The sequence below is a fragment of the Oncorhynchus gorbuscha genome, linkage group LG13 (assembly GCF_021184085.1).
Source record: "Oncorhynchus gorbuscha isolate QuinsamMale2020 ecotype Even-year linkage group LG13, OgorEven_v1.0, whole genome shotgun sequence".
Taxonomy (NCBI): domain Eukaryota; kingdom Metazoa; phylum Chordata; class Actinopteri; order Salmoniformes; family Salmonidae; genus Oncorhynchus; species Oncorhynchus gorbuscha.
The window spans coordinates 60546527-60564901 of NC_060185.1; the positions used below are offsets into that span (position 1 = coordinate 60546527).

Below are 18375 nucleotides of genomic sequence, written 5' to 3' on the forward strand. Positions count from 1 at the left end.
GTTGCAATTCCATTGAATTGGGGATAGCTTAACCAAAATATGCCACAAGACCTAGAATTGCCTTGTGTATCCCACAAAAAATGCCACTGTTATAAGCAAACTTTTTTGATGAATTTAAGCAAAATTCCCCAAATTCCCAGGCTTAACTTCCAAATATTTTCCAGGAGAATGTAAGGCCATCTGTCCGGCAAACGGAGCTCAACAGAAGTATGGTGATGCAACAGGACAACGACCCAAAAGACAGAAGTAAAACAGCATGGCTTGAACAGAAGAAAATACACCTTCTGGAGTGGCCCAGTTAGTCCTGACCTCAACCCAATTGAGCTACTGTGGCATGACCTCAAGAGAGCGGTTCACACCAGACATCCGAAGAATATTGTGGACTTCAACAGTTTTGTAAAGAGGACTGGTCCAGAATTCCTCCTGACAGTTGTGCAGGTCTGATCCGTAACTACAGAAAATGTTCGGTTGAGGTTATTGCTGCCAAAGGAGGGTCAACCTGTTATTAAATCCAAGGGTTCACATACATACTTTCACCACCCTCCAGTGTGAATGTTTACACAGTGTACTCAATAAAGACATGAACAATTATATAATTGTGTTTTATTAGTTTAAGCAGACGGTGTGTGTCTATTGTGACTTGGATGAAGATCAGAACATTTTATTACCAATTTATTCAGAAATCCAGGCAATTCTAAAAGGTTCATAATTTTTCTTCCCACTGTATTCTATTCAATGTCACTTCGATATTGCTCGTCCTAATATTTCCATTATTTTACTTTTAGATGTGTGTATTGTTAGACATTACTGTACTGTTGGAGCTTGGAACACAAGCATTGCGCCACACCCATAATAACATCTGCTAAATGTGTATGTGACCAATAAAATGTGATTATATATTTTTTGATGTTACCGTTTTCTGTTCTCTTTTACATGGTCCGTCTCGTCGCTACACTAGTTCTCTTCTTTCCTGGCTTTCATGCCATACTGGCCATGAACTAGATTTATTCCCTTTCTCCATCCTCACTCTCCTTTTCTCCCTCAGTGTTTCCCCCTGTATTCACAAACTGCCAGCCCCACAGAGACAGAGCTGTGCAGTCAGACACAAAGACGCCCCACTGACATCACATGCTCCCCCCCCCCCCATCTCCTCCCCTTCTGGAGTATTTCCTCCCTGGCATCCTGCAGGTTTTTTTGTGTGTGTGATTTTATTTTTTTTTAAATCACATGACTTCACCACCTCCCTCCCTGTACCGATAAGAGCTGTTCGACAACAGGCACAGACAGACAAGTCAACGTACTACTATGACTAAAATGGCTGTCCTTTCGACAACCTTTTTGACCACTGATCTGACAGGGGTGATCAGTTCCACATACCCCAATATTCACAGTGATCTGTACGCATGCATTATATACTCTGCCGTATGGAAGAAGGAAGAGGACTGGCCACCTCAAATAGCCTGGTTCCTCTCTAGGTTTCTTCCTAGGCTTTGGCCTTTCTAGGGAGTTTTTCCCTAGCCACCGTGCGCTGCTACACCTGCATTGCTTGCTGTTTGGGGTTTTAGGCTGAGTTTCTGTACAGCACTTTGAGATATCAGCTGATCTAAGAAGGGCTATATAAATACATTAGATTTGATGGCGCAAGCCAGCATGTGTGAGAGTGTGTGTGTTACCCACTCTGGCGTGTGGCTTTGGCGCGGGGCAGTGTGTTAGATAGCGTACTACTTCCAGTAACTGTGTCGTCCATGGCGTCTCTTCTCATGCGCGGGTCGGAGGAACGCAGGCCCAGCTCCTCCCCATCGTTGATCAGAGTCAGGTCCTGCATGCTGAAACTACGCAGCTTCTCCGACAGCACACCCTGGCCCTGCACAGCACACACATAGCTCAAACACTGCAGACGCCCTACAGCATTCCAGTGCTTATGGCACATGAAGTGAGCATACAGTAAGAGCACACACCTCAAAACGCCTTGGGGTGACAAACACACAGGATGGCATATGCACATTGTAAGTGTCGTCCTCTCTCGCACACAGAAACACCATGTGCACACAGACACGCCCCGGCGCCTTGCTTACCTTGCTAGCTGCGGTGACGGCGGCTGTCGCAGCCAAGTTCAGCCCCCTCTTTCCAAACCTCATCATAGTCTCATAACTACGGTCTTTGGCCTGGGAGATGTATTCGTCTATTTCCTACAGGACAGAAGAGATGAGGGAAAAATACAAATGAAACAGAAATGGAAAGCAAAAGCGGGTGACAGTCACGCAAAAGTAAGAGGAGACAAGATGAGTCAGCGGTTGAGTCAACCAGTAGAGAATTGACAGGCAGACAGAGCTGGATCTTATTGTGACCTCTAACCCTCTCCTTGTCGGACAGGGTTAGAGTTCATGGTTAAGAGTTACACATTTACCTTCTCCTTGTTGGACAAGGTGGGGTGGACGAACTTGCGGTAGAGCACACTGGAGCCCTTAGTGTACGGAGACAGGAGCCAGATCACAAAGGCTATCTTCAACTCAAAGTAGAAAGGAAACCTGCATGGACCACCACAACAGATACTTAACAGGCTGGAAAGGAGAATGAGCTAGGCCTCGTTCAGAGACCAAAGGGTGTATCAAACATTTGCTCTGATATCTTGGTACTTTTCAGAAGGCAATAGCCTACCTACACCATGACAAATGTAAACAAACCAAAGTTGATTTAAATATAGCAATCCTAGTGAGCACATGTTTTCAACCATGAATACGTATTGTCAAAGTATTTTGATCCCAGGGACTAGTGTTGTATAGTGGCTGTAGGGCAGTGGTCAGAGATGACCCACCAGGACTCACCAGGACATGAACAAGTCAGTGAGGGTCTCCACTGTGGTGAATAACGCAAACACTATCCAGTACATCATCCATTTCACCTGGACACACAAACGACGGAGAGAGCGTCACAAATATAGCACATGATAGCATAGCCTACAGTAAGCTGCGGTAAGAATGTGACAAGACACGCGTAGAGCATTCACTGTCTCCCGCACACACGTAACAGCCCTTATAGACTGAATCAGTATGCATGGTCTATCACTGCCAAAGGATGGGCATGGAAATAAATCCAGTCAGTGGGTGGAGAGTGTACCTTCAATTATTACAATATAAATAGCAAGATGGTATGGATGAATCCTAAGACACACTGACAGATTGCAAACAAGTTAATACAGTGCCCTTCAGAACGTATTCAGACCCCTTCCCCTTTTCCACATTTTGATACGTTACAGCCTTACTCCAAATACGGATTAAAATTAATGTTTTTCCCTCAATCTACACACAATACTCCATAATGACAAAGTGAAAAACAGGTTTAGAAATGGTTTGCAAATGTATTAAAAATAAAAAGACATACATAAATATTCGGACCCTTTGTTATAAGACTCCAAATTGAGCTCGGGCACATCCTGTTTCCATTTATCATCCTTGAGACATTTGCACTTGGAGTCCATTTGTGGTAAATTCAATTGATTGGACATGACTTGGAAAGGCTCAAACACATGTCTATATAAGGTCCCACAGATGACAGAGCATGTCAGAGCAGAAATCAAGCCATGAGGTCAAAGTAATTGTCCATAGAGATCAGAGCCAGGATTGTGTCGAGGCACAGATCTGAGGAAGGGTACCAAAACATTTCTGCAGCATTGAAGGTCCCCAAGAACACAGTGGCCTCCATCATTCTTAAATGGGAGAAGTTTGGAACCATCAAGACAGACTCTCTTCGTAGAGCTGGCAGCCCAGCCAAAATGAGCAATCAGAGGAGAAGGGCCTTGGTCAGAGAGGTGACCAAGAACCCGATGGTCACTCTGACAGAGTTCCTCTATGAAGATGGGAGAACCTTCCAGAAGGACAACCATCTCTGCAGCACTCTACCAATCAGGCCTTTATGGTAGAGTGGACAGACAGAAGCCACTCTTCAGTAAAACTGCACATGACAGCCAGGTTGGAGTTTGCCAAAAGGCACCTAAAGGACTCTCAGAACATGAGAAACAAGACTCTGGTCTGACGAAACCATGATTGAACTCTTTGGCCTGGATGCCAAGAGACGGACTGGCCATCTGGAGCACCGAGAGTTTTCCCGGTGAGCCGCTTAACAATTGGGGCCGATGCAACGCAAAATGTAAATAACCCCAGCCACCGCTTAAATAAAAGCAACCTATTGAGTCCAGCGATACCAGTTCAACTGTTAGTCAAGGTTTTACAGTTGAAGTGGTAAGACAGAAGACAAAAGGGATAGGATAAGAAATGTTTGGGTTTGGCTAGCTGGCCCATTGTTGAAACAAGCGCTCGTCAATGTCACTTTTCTTGAACCGACCAATCACAGCCTGGATGGGGCAGGACATTAAAAGGTTGACGTGCTACAGCAAACTTTCGAAATGTTGATCTCATTGTTATGATTATTGACAAGTTAGCATTAACAAAAGAGACTAAGTACTAACAATCAATGTAGACCATTTTTCTTGCACAAGGATTTAATGACGGAACAAAACCTACAAAAATTATAAATGTTGGTTGTATATTTCTTAAACTGCTGTATTGTCCAATTGGAATTAATATTATACTAGCGGAATTTAGTATACTATTATATTAACATTAAATAAAAAGTAATGTTATAATATTATACTAAATTATTCATCCAGGTTGAGGATAGATGTAGATTGAGCCAGAATGCCACACCAATTTTTGATTATATTAAGAGGCCGAAGTCAATGGACCTAGATATGTTTAGATTCCACCCCCAACAAAAGTGGGAAAAGTGTGGTGCAGAAGGTGCTCTTTTGTAAAGATGGTACCAACAGGAAGTGGCTGTCATACAGTGAAGAGAACCATGCTTTAGTCAGCTTCATTTGTTCACATTATAGAAGTTGTTAAAGTCATAGGGAAGAGGTGTCTGAGCTAGAGGCGTGAAGTCTGAAGCAGCTTATACACTAGATGACAGCAGCATTGAACATGGCAACTTTTTAGAGATGATCATTCTGCGGAGTACGACCTGTGTATTTTTTCTTATTTAACCAGGTAGGCCAGTTGAGAACAAGTCCTCATTTGCAACTGCGGCCTGGCCAAGATAAAGCAAAGCAGTGCAACAAAAAACAAGAGTTACACATGGGATAAACAAACGTAGTCAACAACACAATAGAAAAAGCTATGTACAGTGTGTGCAAATGTAGTAAGATTAGGGAGGTAAGGCAATAAATAGGCCGTGGTGGCAAAGTAATTACAATTTAGCATTAACACTGGAGTGATAGATGTGCAGATGATAACACGCAAGTAGATATACTGGGGTGCAAAGGATCAAACTTTTTTTTTAAACAATATGGGGATGAGGTAGTTGGGTGTGCTATTTACAGATGGGCTGTGTAGAGGTAGTGATCGATAAGCTGCTCTGACAGCTGATGCGTAAAGTTAGAGAGGGAGACATAAGTCTCCAGCTTCAGTGATTTTTGCAATTCGTTCCAGTCATTGGCAGCAGAGAACTGGAAGGATAGGCGGCCAAAGGGAGGTGTTGGCTTTGGCGGATGACCAGTGAAATATACCTGCTGAAGCGTGTGTTGCTATGGTGATCAGTGAGCTGAGAGATTATGGGGGGCTTTACCTAGCAAAGACTTATGAATGTATGAAAGAGCATCTCACTGCCTGCATAGGGAAAAGCAAAACAAAAAAATATAGATTTCTTTTTTATTACTCTGAACCGGGGTCAAGAGGGGGCAGAAGCTCTCTAACCTCTTATCAAAGACCACCACCAATAACGTCATTACCACCATACGGCGCAGACCACCATAACAAGTGAAATCCAGGACGCTTGTATGTTCTCAGTCCAGATTGACACTACAACACAAGATCAATGCTCTGTCATAGTCAAATGTGTGACAAACGTCATGAGAGGCTTGTGGCTGTGGTGAAATGCGAGGCATCCACTGGACAATACTTTGTCCAGGTACAGAGTGAAGTACTGGAAAACATGACGCCTGACATCAGCAGGCGCATTGGCAATTCCACTAATGGAGCCTCCAGTATGCAAGGCCAGTATAAAGACTTCACTGCCCTGCTCTCTGCAAAGTCCACCAATCAAGTGCATGGGTGGTGCTATGTACAGACATTGAACCTTGTTTTGGCAGACACAGAGTGCGTCTTGGCAAGTGGGTCACTTTTTTTTCTCTCAATAACAACATAGCTGTGTTCTTCAGTGAATCCTACTAGAGGATGAACATTTTGGAGAAGGAGAGCAAGAACCCAAGACAGACGTCTTGCTCCAATCGGAGAGACAGGCTGGTGGGCTAAAGACAGTGCCTTAAAGAAGGTCTTAGGAGCTTTTGGATATCCAGATGAGAGTCTGTATGTTGAGGTCCTTCTCACTCTGTCAACCATACAAGATCAGAAAACCATCACTACTGCATGGGTCAAGGCACAAGGATACATTGAGGGGGTTGCTGAAGTATGAAACAATACTTAAAAAACGCAGATATTCCAGGTCACCTCACCAGTCTCAAAATATCTTCAAAACGAATGGACATTCTGTCCGTGCATCGTAATCTGTCAACAGAGGAGCAGCTGAAAGGAATGGCAAGAGATTTAGAAAAAGTCAAGGCAGCTGTAGGCACATTTGTTCAATGGGCTAACAGGAAGTTACAGGAACTGGATGAGGAAACAGAGCTGGAGTTAGAGACCACTCGGCCAACGAAAAGGGCTCGAAAGAAGAAAACCATGCCTGGAGAGATGCCACAAGATGAGACTTTTACTGGGGTAGAGAGTGAATACAAGAGTGGGGTCCATAATCAAATTCTGGATACAGTTCTAGATAGAAATCGCCGATGGCTGCTGAGTAATGGCACTTTGTATGCAGACATTGCTCTTATATACCCTAAAAGCTTTAGTCAGCTAACATTCAGTGCCAGTGGCTTTGCACAGACAGCCCTTCAAGAACAAAGTAAATACTTTATCCCCATTTGTTATATTGTTCAGTAATATTGTCTACATTAAGTGTGGCGTGGGTTGTGGTGTATTGCTGGGGGGATTTCTGGTGGGCCGGTCTGAGACAAAAAGTCCAGGTACATATTTCGTTCTCAGTTTGTCCCTGCCTGCACCATCCCTACGATGAAGCATGGTGGTGGCAGCAACATGCTGTGGGGGCGTTTTAAAACGGCAGGGACTGGGAGGGTTGAGGGAAAGATAAACGGAGCAAAGTACAGAGAGATCCTTGACGAAAATCAGCTCCAGGGCACTCAGGACCTCAGATGGGGAGGTTCACCTTCCAACAGCACAACGACCCTAATGCAGGAGTGCCTTTGGGACAAGTCTCTGAATGTCCTTGAGCGGCACAGCCAGAGCACGGACTTGAATCCGATCTGACATCTCTGAAGAGACCTGAAAATAGCTGTGAAACGAAGCTCCCCATCCAACCTGAGAGCTTGAGAGGATCTGCAGAGAAGAATGGGAGAAACTCCCCAAATGCAGATGTGCTAAGCTTGTAGCATCATACCCAAGAAGACTTGAGGCTTTAAAGTCGCAGCCAAAAGCTACTTCAGAGTAAAGGGTCTGAATCCTTAAGGATAAAATAAATCACATTTACATTCACAAAAATGTCTAAAAACCAGTTCTGTCATTATGGGGTATTGTGTAGATTTGAGGGTGGCAATTGAATCCATTTTAGAATAAGGCTGTAAAGTAAACAAAATGTAGAAAAAGTCAAGGTGTCTGAATACTTTACGAATGCACATAAACAATTCAAAGTACTCAACCCAGCTAGGGAATGCAGTGAATAGCCTGAGAAGTTGAGTCACATTGGGGGGGTATAAAAACAACAAGGCTAAAAATGGCATCCTCCTCTGTATCTCCCTCCCACTCCCTCCGTCAGTCTGCATGTGCCCCCGCTCAGATATTGAGAGTGGGGTTTCTATAGCAACCAGAGGGAGGAGACTAAGGAGAGCGCTTGGCAGAGGACCCCTCTTCCTTCTCTTTCTCATCCCTCTGCTCGCTGACAGGGATGAGGTAAGCTGGGAGGTTCCCCTTTTAAACGGATACAGTTGAACTGCTCTTGCATCCTCAGAGACAATGGAAACTTGCAGCATCCCATTGGAGAGTAAAATCCCACACCCCATTTTTTTAAATTAAAAAGTCATCACCTTTTCCAATAAGAATATGAGCTGGCTACAAAAAGAGACTTTAAAATGTTTATCCTACACTAATATACTGGAATAATAATAAAAAAATAAATACAGTACTCACATATTCCTTCACATTCTTCGTCTTGACAGCCTTGTATGAGGAGTAGGCCGGGTAGAGGGTCCCGAAGGCCAGGCTGAAGGATGAGGAGGAGACATGGGTCAGAGGTTAAGGTACAGTAAACAACATCACCCGGGCAACATGACCTCAAGATGCCAACACTGAACAAAAATGCCCCCTCTGTTTCAATATTTATCTAGTCAAATGTTGCTTAACACATGACTCGAGTCTAAAACTCATGATCTCAGTGTTAACATAAATGGGTTGCGTTCAAAGAAAGTAGGCCATATTCTGAACAGGCTCTAAAAATGTGCACTCATAAAAATAAAAAAACACCGTTAGCCTACTTAGGGTACCAGCTGTATTGCAATAATACATGGTGACATTTAGACATTAAAAAAATGGCAGTTTGTTGGAACAAATTCTCTCCAGGAAACAGAAGATTGGAAAACCATGGCGAGCGTTTCTGCTACTGTACTGATAGAGGGACAAAACACAAAAAGGGCTAACGACAGGTCACCCACCGTATGTGAACCTACCTGCAACACACACAAAAGGAAAAATAAATCCAGTCACACACACACACACAATACTCTGTCCCGTCGGCCCAGCAATTACTGCTGATGTGACAGGAACTGAATGCTGAGCGAGGGGAGATCTAGGAGGACCACGCCTTACTGTCTGTCTGCCACACACACAGCCATCAGAGGCTGTCTGCTACCAGTGTATGTACATTATGTGCATTTCTACCACTGTAGGTTAAACTGTGATAAGGTGTACCACCCTTCGGTCAGTGATACTTTGTGTATTCCAAACTCTCTCTTAGGCTGTCTTGTGGAACTCTTCCTGTTATGGGATTTTCTTGTTCCATTGGTGTATGTCGTGTTACTGGGTCCATGCATCTGTCTAGGTCTGAGTGATTTGCCCAGTCATACATGTTGGGCCAGGGCTGCACTGTGTTGTTAGCTTTACATTGCAGTAAGAGGAGACGTTGGGCAGGGCAGGCCAGAGGACACCCATGTGTCACAAGTTTGGACAGCACAGTAGAGAACACTATAATGTACATATCTACTTTACTGTACTCTGGTCTACTGTACTGGCTACAATGGGAAATTATAGTAGTCACAAACTAGTTGGGTCAAAACAACCACCTCATTGACACAACTCTGCAATAAAGAACTCTGGAGTCTGATGCCCAGTCCCATTGGCAAAAATGTATTAGAAACCAGTGGCCATCGACGGCCTTTATTAAATTACTATTGCGGCCGCGAACGACCTTGTTTATCTATCAAAAATATCTGTGTCAATATCGCTAAATTAACTTGCTAAGCACCTGTTGTCGTATTCGTGTGGCTGTCATCACATTTTCATGATTGCATGCTCTCGCATGGAAATAGTCGCAGTGTTTAGCCAGCTAACTAGTTGGTTGTTTTGTCTCGTTTCTACCGATGTCATTTATAAGAAAACGGCCCAAGCTGCTTTCTATAGCTAGCTAGCTAGGCTGTCAGGCAATAAAAGCTGTGTGTAGTGATACATTTGGGCAGCGCTCACGAAGCGTCAACCTCAGCTATCACTTTTATTAGCTAGCCATACAGAAAACCAGTTTACTAGCCACCAAAACAAAGGCTGGATTAATTGGTGTTTATCTGTTAGGCTTAGGTTGTGGTTTGTCATGTTTGCTAGGTGCAGATATTCATAGGCTATACATTGCCTCGTTTGTCTATTATTTGACCGCTTAGTTGTCGTATTAGAGTAGACGATGCCTGCGCAGTGGAGCGCATATGAGTAGTTGGCTATTTGTTTACATTGCCAGCTAACAAGTTGCTTGTTTGTCCCGTTTCTACCGATGCAATTAATTTGGAAACTGTTCCAGCTTCGTAACTAAAATCAGCTAACATTGGCAAACTATGTAGTTAGTGAGTGAGAAATGAGAAGCGTGTAACTATCACAACTCATTATGGAAACACCTTATTAGGTAGAGAGTATGTGTATGGTTGAGAAATAGAGGAAGGAAGAGAGACTATGTTCCAGACTACAATTGTATCCTATTTGTTTTGTTGCTCCTCTCTTTGTTACTCTCGGTCAGTGAAAAAAAGTGATATGGAGAGTCAAGGCTCAGCAGAAAAGGGCAGGGAGGAATAGAAGTTAGAAATAATTGGAGGGATAGAGATGCGGAGCGAAAGGAGAGAGGACACCCGCGAGGGGAGCCTACGTGTCCATGGCGTGTCTGCCCTAAGTCTCACCATTCACCCTTGAACCACAAACCACGGGGCCAAAGTGACAGTGGTAGGGGTTTTGGAATTGTTTTTCCTTTAAACATGGTAGAAACCTGTTCCAGAGCTTGTAATGGATTACAACAAGAAAATGGGTGGGGTTGACCATCTTGACCAACTGAGGAGCTATTACAATGTTGGACGAACAGGCACAAAATGGCAGAAGTATGTGTTTTGGGGGAGATGCTCAACATAGCCCTCAATTGCGTACATTGTGTGGGGGACCCTGCAAAGGCTTCTTCCCAGAAATCTCTTCTCTGAAGGCATTGAAAATGCAACTTGTGCATTCACTTTGTGATATGGCTACAGTGGCAGGAAGAGGGGAGACAATAATGTGGCACCATGGCGTGTGGCCCGAGTTGTAACTCGTTTGAAAGCAGGTGAAGTTTGAATGGCACAAAAGGTGTGTGGTGTGCATCCGGAGTGGACAGAGTAGGGCAAAGGGTGGGAGATGTGTAGAAACATCCTTTGGGTTCTCTACGTGTTCTGTGCCACTTTGCAGGATGGGGCCGTGCTTCCAGGCGTTCCATGACATGTTGTAGGCTAAATGCAAACACTAAAGTGATGGTGTGAAATATCAAATTTGTCCTACAAATATTTTCGTATCTAATACTTGTTGCATTCACTGAATAGTTGTCAAAATAGGCTACTATTTCAACATTTTGTGTCAGGCCTGATCTGTACTAAATCTTGAGAGTTGTTACCTACACAGTTACAACTGTGACGTAGCTTCTTCCCATTTCCCGGCAACATCAAAGACAGTTCAACATGTTTAAAGTTACTTACTGTCTATATGCTAATTTTCACATCAATAGATATATTTAGTTAAGACGATCGGGTTTTAACATGCCCAGAATGGATTTGTTGTAGGAGAAATTGACCTTGGGCAATGATTTCTCTTGAAACAATGAGCCGTCTTTCGGCGCAGACATCCATTCAATTTCTGAGATAGTCTATTTGCAAGCTGGCGAAGGGATTTAGTGTGTCGTCAAAGTGCTGCTTTTAACCAGGGCAAGGTGACCGGAAGCAAGGCATTCAAACAAGCTAAGCGTCAGTATAGAGACAAAGTAGAGTCACAATTCAACAGCTCGGACACAAGAGGTATGTGGCAGGGTCTACAGTCAATCACGGATTACAAAAAGAAAACCAGCCCTATCACGGACCAGGATGTCTTGCTCCCAGGCAGACTAAATAATTTTTTGCCCGCTTTGAGGACAATGCAGTGCCACGGCGCGCCACCAAAACATGCGGACTCTCCTTCACTGCAGCTGACGTGAGTAAAACATTAAACGTGTTAACCCCCGCAAGGCTGCAGGCCCAGACTGCATCCCCAGCCGCACCCCCAGACCATGCGCAGACCAGCTGGCTGGCTGGTGTTTACAGACATATTCAATCAATCCTTATCCCAGTCTGCTGTTCCCACATTCTTCAAGAGGGCCACCATTGTTCCTGTTCCCAAGAAAGCTAAGGTAACGGAGCTAAACGACTACCACCCCGTAGCACTCACTTCCGTCATCATGAAATGCTTTGAGAGACTAGTCAAGGACCATATCACCTCCACCCTACCTGACACCCACCCCAATTAGCTTATTGCCCAAATAGGTCCACAGACGATGCAATCTCAACCATATTGCACACTGCCCTAACCCATCTGAACAAGAGGAATACCTATGTGAGAATGCTGTTCATTGACTACAGCTCAGCATTTAACACCATAGTACCCTCCAAACTCGTCATCAAGCTCGAGACCCTGGGTCTCAACCCCGCCCTGTGCAACTGGGTACTGGACGGGCCGCCCCCCAGGTGGTGAGGGTAGGTAGCAACATCTCCACCCCGCTGATCCTCAACACTGGGGCTCCACAAGGGTGTGTTCTGAGCCCTCTCCTGTACTCCCTGTTCACCCACGACTGTGTGGCCATGCACAGCTCCAACTCAATCATCAAATTTGCGGACGACACTACAGTGGTAGGCTTGATTACCAACAATGACAAGACTGCCTACAGGGAGGAGGTGAGGGCCCTCGGAGTGTGGTGTAAGGAAAATAACCTCACACTCAACAAAACTAAGGAGATGATTGTGGACTTCAGGAAACCGCAGATGGAGCACCCCCCTATCCACATCGATGGTTCAGTAGTGGAGAGGGTAGTAAGTTTTTAAGTTCCTGTGCGTACACATCACAGACAAACTAAACTGGTCCACCCACACAGACAGCATCGTGAAGAAGGCTCAGCATTTCTTCAGGAGGCTGAAGAAATTTGGCTCGTCACCAAAAGCACTCAAACTTCTACAGATGCACAATCGAGAGCATCCTGTTGGGCTGTATCACCACCTGGTATGGCAACTGCTCCGCCCACAACCGTAAGGCTCTCCAGAGGGTAGTGAGGTCTGCACAACGCATCACCGGGGGCAAACTACCTGCCCTCCAGGACACCTACACCAACCGATGTCACAGGAAGGCAATAAAGATCATCAAGGACAACAACCACCAGAGCCACTGCCTGTTCACCCCGCTATCATCCAAAAGGAGAGGTCAGTACAGGTGCATCAAAGCAGGGACCGAGAGACTGAAAAACAGCTTCTATCGCAAGGCCATCAGACTGTTAAACAGCCACCACTAACATTGAGTGGCTGCTGCCAACACAATGACTCAACTCCAGCCACTTTAATTATGGGAATTGATGGAAAATATATCACTAGCCACTTTAAACAATGCTACTTAATATAATGTTTACATACCCTACATTATTAATCTCATATGTATATACTGTACTCGATACCATCTACTGCAGCTTGCCTATGCCGTTCTGTACCGTCACTCATTCATATACATATTCTTTATCCCTTTACACTTGTGTGTATAAGGTAGTAGTTTTGCAATTGTTAGGTTAGATTACTCGGTTATTACTGCATTGTCGGAACTAGAAGCACAAGCATTTCGCTACACTCGCATTAACATCTGCTAACCATGTGTATGTGACAAATAAATTTGTTTTGTTACAGATCGGTAAAAGGGTCTAACATTGCCATGTTGCTCCGTGACGTTGTTTGCTATGGGGAAAGCTCAGAGAAGCCGTTTGTAAACAAACAATGGATATTTCACCCACCCTTTTCCTGGAATTAGTTGTCTTTTCATAATGGAAGATTATATTACTGCATAAGATATCCCATGAGAATTTATACAACATGCCTGAACAAAAAATTGCTTGCTAACATATCTGCTTGTTTTCAGATGAGCCCACTAGTGCTGCCTCAACCACCCCAGCTGGGCCCAAGACACCAGTTACACCTCCTTTCACAACCTTTAAAAATAGTTAACTCTTAACTGTGCTAGATACATCATGGTTAAATAAATTCTCCTAAAAAAATAGATCAAACCAAAAAAGTAGTAAACCAGAGTGAGTGGGGCGAGGTGCCTCCCACCCGGGAGACGTGTCGTCAGGGCATTAAACATACTTTTTGAATGACCTCTGCCAATAGAAGAATAACTTTCATCCGTTCTAATTATTAGCTTTAGTCGAACGGGGCGAAAATGGTCTTCTCCATGCTGCAACCCGTCTTGAGTTTTAATTCAGAGAAAGGATGTTGAATTGAAAAGTAATTCCGATGGAGTTTAAACTTCTCTTTCTTACCGAAAACACTCTTTCTACTCGTTCCCTTCAGAGTTCTTTTCTGGCTTTTTGTTTTTCACAGCACCCCATTATTCAATATGACCCTCTAGTGACAACACATTCGCTAGGAAGTCATTTCTTTCTTGGCCATGTTGCGTATGTGCAGTACCAGTCACAAGTTTGGTCACACCTACTCAGTTTGTCTTTATTTGTACTATTTTCTACATTGTAGAAAAATAGTAAAGACATCAAAACGATGAAATAACACATGGAATCATGTAGTAACCCCCAAAAGAGTGTTAAACAAAGCACATGCGCATCAAGTACAGAAAATGCAGGCTAGACATCTGGCAAAAACAACATATGGTAAAATGCATGTGCAGCTGGTGGACATATGGCATGAATCACTCTACACACTAAAGGTAATAGTTGCCTTAGATGTTATTATTGGTTATGTAATACAATGCAAAGTCAGACAGTAGGCTACATCAATAGCCCTATTTGCATGGGACTAGTATTACTATATATTGTTGGTTACGTAATTATTAACCCAGAATATCTGTTATTCCAGAGGACGATTCGAAGGGGATTTTTCTCAAAACCCCTTCAAATTAGTGGATTTGGCTATTTTAGCCACACCCATTGCTGCCAGGTGTAGAGAATCGAGTAGACAGCTATGCAGTGTCCATAGACCAACAGTGGTAGTAGAATGGCCTTACTGAAGAGCTCAGTGACTTTCAACGTGACACCGTCATAAGAGTCCACCTTTCCAACAAGTCAGTTGCCCTGGTCAACTAAGTGCTGTTACTGGGAAGTGGAAACGTCTAGGAGCAACAACGTCTCAGCCACGAAGTGGTAGGCCACACAAGCTCACAGAATGGTTCTGCTGAGTGCTGAAGCACCTTAAAGTAATCCGTCTTCGGTTGCAACACACACTACAGAGTTCCAAACTGCCTCTGGAAGCAACGTCATCACAATAACTGTTCATCGGGAGCTTCATGAAATGGCTTTCCATGGCCGAGCAGCCGCACAAAAGCTCACCATACGCAATGCCAAACGTCGGCTGGAGTGGCGTAAAGCTGAATTGATGAAACATCCTTCAACATCTGGCAGTATGACTAGGTTTGGCAGATGCCAAGAGAATGCTACCGGCCCCAATGCATAATGCCAACTGTAAAGTTGGTTGGAGGAGGAATAACGGTTTGGGGGAGGCTGTTTTTCATGGTTCGCCTCAGTCTTCATCTCACCAAAACATAATTGGTCTCACCCCTTATGAAACAGCACCACTGTCACAGTGACAGCTCCATGATAACACATTACAGATGCATTACAGAGATACACATTGCGAGATATTTGGCGAAATATACCAGCATGCTCCTCCATCGGAAACCAATGGGGGGAGCTCAGCGTTCCAAGGGCAAAAGGTATTTCGGGGTTAGCGTTTGATGACGAGATACACTACCCAGCCGTACGCAATTAGAAAGAGGCGATTCTCATGATTAAAATGGGGTCCATTTATTTTTATTTTTTAAATCTAAATATACACATTGCGATATATTTGTCAAAATAGACATACATACCTATATGTCCCTATAGTAAACAACTGGACGACTTCTAAGTAACGAGTAACTGTTTGTTTGCATTTTAACGCAAGCAGGTCTCCATTGTCAACTATAGCGAAACTACCATCGTGACTACACAACAAAATGGGATTAGAAAGTTCGGAAGGCGAGTTGGTGCCACAGTGTCCAATAGAACTAATAGGAGATGGCAGGGTGAAAAATTCCCTTAAAATAAGGCCTGTTTGTTTTCGTGATTACTTAAACTACGGCAGGCAGCTGGGGGGTATCTGGTAATATTATGAAACTGGGCTCCACCGCGGATGCAATGAGCTACATTTTATTAGAAATAAAGCATTGTTAAAAATGTCATGTGTCCAGCCTACTGATGTGTAGCCGACATTCTGCGGCACTTGACGCATGTGCTTCGCTTTTCAACTACCTAAAAGCGAGCTGGTTGGAGTCTGTGTACTTCGGTTTGTAACACCGCACGAGTTGAAAATATTGAACGCACACAACGCACCACAACCTAGTGTTGTGGACTGCTCCATTGACAATGAATGACTTCCGCCGGAATGCAAAGAGTGAAGCATCTGGTGGACATGAGGCGTTAAAGCTTCAATGTATAACTTCTTTGAGCGACGGACCAAAATCACATAAATAAGTTCTAGATATGTCGTTCTCATGGAAAGCAAGTCTAAGCGGTAGATTTAAACTAAGAAATAATGTACAATGCTTCCTGTTAAGTTTCGGTTTTGTATACCAGCTTCAAAAAGCTGAAAATACAATATTTATAGCTATTGAAAAGATATGCAACAGCGGTTTACATGGTACATGGATTCTCTACACAATGCTTGCCTTGTCAAAAACTAAAATTAGGCGAACTATTCGAATTTTAGCAACCAGGAAATTACGAGCTATTTCTGCATTTTGCACATTTAAGACAACTCATGAATGACAAAGCTCATGTAAAATATTGACTTGATCTTGGATGAGGTAACATTGGAATAGTGCATAATCCGGAATAGTGCAGGCCTGGCTTCTATAATCATCAAAACATATGACCGCAACTGCACTGCTTGCATGACACACGACAGCCAGACAAATCATTAATGATGCTAAATTATTTGCCTGTCAGCGTCATGCTAGCAGTACAGTTGCTGCCATGTTTTGTTGATCATAGCAGCCGGGCCTGCATTATTCAAGATTGTGCACGATTAGCGATAGCCAAGACTAAGGTATTTTTGCATTACTAATTTAGTTACACAACCAATATATGAATTCGTAAATTAGCTTCAGTAGATGGCATTAGCAAGCTTGTTAGCCATTTAATGTATTCCACCTTCACTTCAGTTGGCTAGCAGCGTTGTCATTTCAACTAACCACATTAGCTAGCTAACGTTACCTTGCCAATTTTGCACTGGCTAACGGTGTTGCTGTAACGGTGTTGCAATTTGCCTACCATCCTGGCTTTATGAAACACCAGTGGTCAAAATGCAAATTTAGACACCATGGGCTACATATAAACCTACGACAATTTAATTCCTAGAAATTTGCTTGCTCGCTAGCAATCTGGCTATCAAGATAACTTCGCGTGTGTTCTGGGCACAAGCCATGGCAGCGAACAGAGATGACAGCGCGAACTAGCGTATGTAGCTATAGAACGCGATAACAAACAGACACTGCAGAATGCATACTCACACTACCATCCTGGAGATAATCCACGACACCATCTTAATTGATTGTAGTGAGCTTTTCCTTCTTATCGGGAAATCTAACTAGCTGTACACCCCCCCATTCCTCCGTCCACGACCGTGTGGTTGTGATGCAAGTGCAGTTAGTTGCCTGCTGCTCCTGCTCTTGAATGCTCTATTTTACTGGCAGGTAGGCTACTGTGGATTCTGAATCTGCAGCATTCAAATCGCTGGAACTCCTCTTAAAGGGGCAGGTCCACACTGTTTTGTCCGTAGAGAAGGCAAAAACAACTGGTTACTGCCACAATGAAATAGGTCCTATGAAGGCTACCACTGACCCCATTAGCTGAATTATGTAGGCCTAGCTAGATAGACAATACCAAAAAGCTCTACAGTGAAACTTCAGATGCACTGATGTCCCAGACCATCTCTAGGCCAGGGCTCTCAAACCCTGTTCCTGGAGAGCTATAGTCCTGTATGTTTTCACTCCATCCTAATCTAGCACATCTGATTCTAATAATTAGCTGGTTGATAAACTGATTTAGATTAGTTATGACTGGGGTTGGAGCAAAAACCTACAGGGGTGGGTAGCTCTCCAGGAACAGGGTTGGCCTGCTGTAGGCACGAGGCAACTGCCACAAGTCTGTCTTCATTCCCTCGTAAAAAATATGGCAGGGTATTGTGTGCAATAATCTTTGCACAAGATAGTTCTATGGCATTATGTAATACAACAGCCATTTGGGGTTTGGTAATTGAATTAGTACCACAACCAATAACTAGCATGTGAATACACAGGATTTGCCATTAAGTAGTGGCTGGTTCTCTAGACTTCATTGGAAGGATATAAGAGACTGCCTGCCTTATTGATGTTATCACTTTCAAATGTAGACTCATGCAGGTGAGTCAGGAGGCATAAGAACACTGGGTAGTGGCCTATGGTGGTCTAGCGATCTAAGCCACTGCTGCAGCATGCGTAAAAATCCATCCAAAACATG

General features: G+C 43.8%; 1 protein-coding gene across 1 annotated transcript in view; it reads right to left on the reverse strand.

The window, feature by feature from the left end:
• The window catches only part of LOC123993232 (receptor expression-enhancing protein 2-like), a 32875-nt gene extending 15073 nt beyond the window's left edge, over window positions 1-17802 (reverse strand). Inside the window, exons 1-6 of the mRNA XM_046295140.1 lie at window positions 17388-17802; window positions 8250-8322; window positions 2826-2902; window positions 2408-2528; window positions 2076-2189; window positions 1678-1864 (exon numbers count right to left, since the gene is read on the reverse strand). Of these exons, the coding sequence (XP_046151096.1) occupies window positions 1678-1864; window positions 2076-2189; window positions 2408-2528; window positions 2826-2902; window positions 8250-8322; window positions 17388-17419 (604 nt within the window). The 5' untranslated portion in view covers window positions 17420-17802. The remainder of the gene's footprint in view (window positions 1-1677; window positions 1865-2075; window positions 2190-2407; window positions 2529-2825; window positions 2903-8249; window positions 8323-17387) is intronic.
• Between the last annotated feature and the right edge of the window lie 573 nt (window positions 17803-18375).